The following is a 5,735-nucleotide window of genomic DNA, read 5'->3' as shown; positions in this document are numbered from 1 at the left end:
GCCCCGGTCTGAGCAGTGGGCGAGCGGCAGGGACCCTCCCGGCCCGTGGGCGTGTGCCGCAGGGCTCGCCCAAACACCGGGCCCGGCCCGCCCCCAGTGGCGCAGCGCGCCCAGCCCCCCCCCCGCTGCCCGGCCCGCCGGGCACCGCGCCCTCGCCCGCCCCGCCGGGGCTGCGCCGGCGTCCCCGCCGACAGACGGACCTGCCCGGCGCCCCTTGCCCGCGCTCCGCCGCCGGCTCCTCGCCGCCCGCAGCCCGGCCCCGCTCGCTTCCGGCCCGCGCCCCGCCCCCGGCCGCCACCTCACTTCCGACGGGCGATGCGGAGCGTCCCGGCCCGGGGCAGCCGCCGCACCGCACCCCTGCACCGGCTGGGGGCGGGACCTGCGGCCGGCCCCGGCAACCCCGGCGCGCAGGGGGCACGAGGAAGTGCCTCGGAAGGAACACGCCGAAAGCTCTGCCGTCAGCAAGTGCCTGAAACCAAAACGCGTGGGTGGGAAGTTTCAGCACTCGCTGAAACTCCAGCAACGAGGAATCGCGAAAAGGAAATCTAGCTTGACCTTTTTAACCTAGTACCAGATAAAGAGAGAGGTATTACGAGAAAATACACTTCTTGGCTGTTTTAAATGCAAGTCATATATGCCAGTAATCCTGTTTTAAAATGGTCCCACAAAAAAAGGCATTAAGAAAATAACTTGAAGCAATATTTACGTTTCAAAATAAAGACAGTATTAGAAGTCAACATGGTATCTTTTCAAGAAGCCTCTAAGTACAGCTGTGACTGGTTAGTGGAAAAAAAAAATAACAAAGTCAATTCCAAATTTGAAACTTACCTTGCTATTCATAGTTAAAGGGTAACCCACAATTCCTTTTCGAGTGCATAATCAATTGGGTTAGTAACTTATAGCAAATGCTATGAGACATATAACCACTCTGAATATAGAAAATGTAAAATCTGAGGGAGCATGTAATTCTCCATCTTCAAAACAATGTTGTATTTCAGTATCTGACTATGCTATAGGAAGATCTATGGTAAAACTAAGAGAGACAGAACTATTGCACCTAAAAGGTTTGATGTAAGCATTGCAACACAAATACTGACTTTCAGTAGCTCACAGGCATATGAAATGCATTTAAAATAAGCCATTTTTAGACTGAAAGTGGTGTCTAACCATTAATCAAATAAAACTACTTGTAATTTAAAAGGGGAAAACACCCAAACAAAAAACTCAACCAACTAAACATGGGCATACAGCTGTACCAAACTATCTTCTATTATTTGTATCAGTCTGATCCATGATGAAATGTCTATTAAACAATACCTTACACTCCTCACACTGCATGATTGTGTACTAGTTTTTAATTCTGTACCCAATGTTCCTACACATGATAATGTATATAATATGAAAAAGTGTGACTCAATGTAAAATGAAAACCAACAGCTTGCAGTTTTCAGCATGTCCATTTTCCAAAATACTATTCCTGCAAGCAGCTATCTAGCAACTCTATTTACTAAGCATGAAAGGTCTACTTCCCTCTCAGTAATAGGAAAGCATTAGTAGTGAGACACAGGAATTCAGTAAGAAGCTAAACTCACTGTTTGAGGCCTTTCCCCTGCCCACATTTAGAGCCATGACCATCTAGCTAGATCATTATTTTCAGTACAGGTTCCTGCTTAAAGAGAATGAAGGAAACAGCCAAGATTAGGAAGACCAAATCAATAGGTGAGCAGGTTAAATACTCTTAAGAACAAAAAAAGTCTCGCACCAACTTAAATATAACAATATATAATTCTTGCTGATGGATCTTACTTGCTCCTTGCTTCCCATTTCTTTTCAATGCATATTAATAAAGAAAAATGATACTTCAGATTTTGCACTTACATATTCCAAACACTGAATGGCAGTTGCACAAAATGATTATCAGGAGAATAAGAGCATGTGTCATGTCAAGTTTTAAAGCCTTACTCCACAGTACGGTCCAGATAAACAAGTACATCCAGTCCTGCTGTGTAAATAGTGGTATTTTTTCACTACACAGTATGTGGAACTTCTGGAGTACCTCCCTCACAGTATGGGTTGTACTATGGCATGATGCACTGAGTACCTGGTGGCAACACACATACTTTACTCATGTATCTCATTTGGAGCATACTCTCGATCTGTGCATTCATTAACATAACACAGTGTATTAAATCATACCTCCAGACAGTGAACTGTTGTAATACTGGCAAAAAAGGCTTTTTCTACCTCAGATTTTCCAAATTTATCTTGAAATAATTCTGTTACTGCATGTTGATAATACATAATCTGTGTTCTACTCCCCAGCACCACTGACACACAAAAAATACAGTATCACTGAGACATAATAACAGTAATTTGACTAAGAGGTAAAAGTAGAAGTGACTTTATACTTGCATTCTGAAAAATGAAAAGCTGGTAAGCCAAACCAGAGTTCATCTAGTGAACATTCCTTTCTTATTCCTCTACTGAAGAAAATCTCAACTTCTACAAAATTGTTTTGATGATATCACAATGATTCTATATACTTATTTACCTAGATATTTAACACTCCAGCTTAAAGTCTACATGTCTTTCTCATCCAGGCACCTTCGGTCTCCTTAGGAAAGGAAGAGTACAGGCTTACATCTATTGCACACACAGCTTTAGTTTAGGACAGAAATAAACGGAAGTTTCACAACTTGAGCTTTCTCTGAAGAATCTGTATAAGGATGTTGGGCAATCTGTCACACAGTGGCATTACAATGTGTTTGTCACATTTGTCTTGCTTAACTACTACTAATGAGAGAGAATGCCATTTACGAGGTCAAAAGGCACTCATGAAGTTCACTCTCGCTATTCTCTGTATTTTCTACTAACAGGGCAAGTTTTGAATTTATTTAGAATTTGAAAACTTTTTGGTAAATGGTAAATGCAGAACTGTATACGGAGAACAGGGATGTAATTTCTTAGGGTTGTAACCATCAAGTTGCAGAAAAAATAGGAAGATTGCAACATATAAGCATGCAAACAAAAACATTCTCATGCAAACTCAAGCACAACATACAAGTAACATCTGAGCATGACACTTCAAGTTAAAAAAGAACATTTTGTGGTGTGTAGTGTAGTACCACAGGGATGAGAAAGAACATACTAGGATGATGTCTAAATTTGCAGGCTTCTAGTCATCTGATACAAGCAGGAGGTAGTTTTAAAAAAACCCCCATCCCTAATTTGGGAACACTTGTTGATTCAGTAAGCAGTGTTAAATACAAATGCATGCTGCATAAGACTCCAAAAGAATGTCAACCCTTAAATCAAATATATACATTTTTAATATCTGAAATATTTACATGGTGGAACCTTTACACGATCCCGTTTGTTAAGAACAGTGTTTTCAAGTGTCCTCTCCAGATACAAAGAACTAGTAACTCAAGGTCACAGTTATGTTTTCTGAACAGGTCAACCTGTATCCTTCAGTTAAATACAATATAGAGATACTGGAACACTTTTACTTAATTTGTTTGCTATTAAGAATTGTGTTTTAAAAATTAAAAATAATTTTGAGACAGTTTGCTCCCTGGAACACAGTCCTCCTGCAATCAAAACAGCTCACAGCACATTATAGATTTGACTTCTTACCCAGGTATGAGATAAAAAAAATGCAGTTTACAGTACATGTCATCATTTATACCATATCAGTCTATTTATAAAAAAACATACAAACAAGGCAGGAAAATATTACCCTCTTTTTGTGGACAACAGATGGCATACAGTAGAAAACAAAAGTCAGGGCTAGTTTAACAGTATGGATAAAAACAAGATTTCAGCTTTGTTTGAAAACTTACAGTTTAGTTTTCATGGTTGGTTTTTTTTAAGAGACAGTTACATCCAAACAGGGCTTTTTGTTTGTTTTGTTTCTAAATACTAAAAAAAAGTTTTAAAAAATAATTTCTTTCAAAAAAAGACATCTGATTATTTTGGAGACAGAAGGGATAGTAGGTAAGGGCTAGAATGAAACTGAGCAGAAGAAAAAACCAGAAACCATTAGATAGCACTTACTGAATTTAGGTCCTGCTCTTGTTTTAACTGACTAAATAAAAAACTTCCTGTGATTTGCACTTTCTGAGAAAGAAGCAGAGCATCTGCAAGAGATTAAGTTCCCAGCTTCATTAGTAATTCTTAATGGGCAACGAAGTACCAAGACCACTACTGGTTCACATTAGAAAGAGAAGTTTGAAGGAACTCCTTTTCCAGTCAGATGAAGAGATCAAATGAACACACAAAGCTGTTCTTTAAAAACAGCTCAAGATACTTATTTTTAAATCGTATTTTGATCATTCCTTAAATAAAAAAAGGGAAAGTATGCCCCCAAAAAAACACTGATAAACTTGCAGTAAAATCCTTTGTCTTCATCTGTAACTGATATAGTTCCACATTAAGTGCAAATGTTTTGCAAAACAGGGGATTTTTTTTTTCTTAGTATTTACAAGAATCAGAGTAACATAACAAAATTACCAAAGAGCATGTACAGTAGCTGCAGCTTATAAAACATACCGGTAATTGTACCTCGTGTATTATAAAGAGAACCAATGCAGGATTTGATAACTAACTGAGAAGGGTAAAAGGGGCCTCAGAGCAGAGGACAAAAAAATTCACATTTTCTACATAAAAAAATACAGGTCTCAAGTCTCTGAGAACAGAGAGAATTCAATGTCTCTGAACAATGGGGGGGAAAAAAAAAGCCCAAAATTGAAGTGGAACCCTAGAAGCAAGGAGAGTGCTTTATTTCACTAGGCCAATCTTCTTTGCTTCTGTCTCGTATATCAACAACCTCCACATTTTGACTATGAAAACTTCAGCTTCTTCATCTAGTACCTGTAGGAAATACACATTTTATAGATTATTTTTTAGGTTATGCATTCCAGCTATAAAGACTAATTGTAGATACATCAGAACTACAAAGTGCAGGTAGCATAATACAAGTCTTTGAGGGAGGGACTAAAAAAAACTCCGGCAAGTTCATCTGTCCAGCATCAGTAACCAGGCTCTAACTATATACTTGTATAGTGCAGCTGTTGAGCACTTAGAGATAAAGGCAGCAGTAAACTAGTATCCAAAAGTGGTTTGGGAAGAGGCAGGGAAATGGCAGGCTCAGAAAGAATGTAAGAACAGGACATTCACATGTGGTATTTTCCCTTAAATTAACTCCTAATCTCCGCTCATTTTCAGCTTGGAACTTCCTTAGATATTTATTAAACTCTTAATGGATTTCTCTTCCCTGAACTTACTATCTAGGCTTTCTTGAATCCGTACAAACTTCTAGCGTCCACAACATCTCTCAGAAGTTCCCCAAGTCCCTAATAGTCACACCAAAACTTATCTACTATCTTGCACTATGCATGTGTCTCCTACCAACTTTGCCTCCAAGTTTCCTTACAGGAAGAGACTGGACAATTAGTGTTTATTCATCCTTCAGTGTATGAAAACATGGTGGAACAGTAGCATTATTTCATGAAGTCTCTCTCTTCCAACATCAGGCAAAAAAGAGCTTTTACTCTTCTACAGAAAATCACCTTTTGCTCATTAATTAGGAAAGGACCCACTAAACCACTAATACAAATCTATTTAGAAGAACAAGAAGGAACAAAAGTTTTTCTTTCTGATACAGTTCTGTAATTGTTGATTTTGACATCTACTCGTAGGGACAAAAATCTTTGTTCCACATTTCTGAATACTGA

At 39.2% G+C, this 5,735-nt stretch overlaps 1 protein-coding gene across 2 annotated transcripts in view; it reads right to left on the bottom strand.

Annotated features, from left to right (window-relative positions):
- Nucleotides 1-3,306: 3,306 nt before the first annotated feature.
- The window catches only part of RBM25 (RNA binding motif protein 25), a 33,664-nt gene continuing 31,235 nt past the window's right edge, over nucleotides 3,307-5,735 (bottom strand). For both annotated transcript variants that reach the window (XM_032111444.1, XM_032111445.1), the window contains one exon: nucleotides 3,307-4,872. In XM_032111444.1, coding sequence (XP_031967335.1) covers nucleotides 4,780-4,872 — 93 coding nt within the window. In that variant the 3' untranslated portion in view covers nucleotides 3,307-4,779. The remainder of the gene's footprint in view (nucleotides 4,873-5,735) is intronic.

The sequence above is a fragment of the Corvus moneduloides genome, chromosome 6 (genome assembly GCF_009650955.1).
Source record: "Corvus moneduloides isolate bCorMon1 chromosome 6, bCorMon1.pri, whole genome shotgun sequence".
Classification (NCBI taxonomy): Eukaryota; Metazoa; Chordata; class Aves; order Passeriformes; family Corvidae; genus Corvus; species Corvus moneduloides.
The sequence above is the reverse complement of the archived record's forward strand: the minus strand, read 5'-3'. Positions and strand labels throughout refer to the sequence as shown.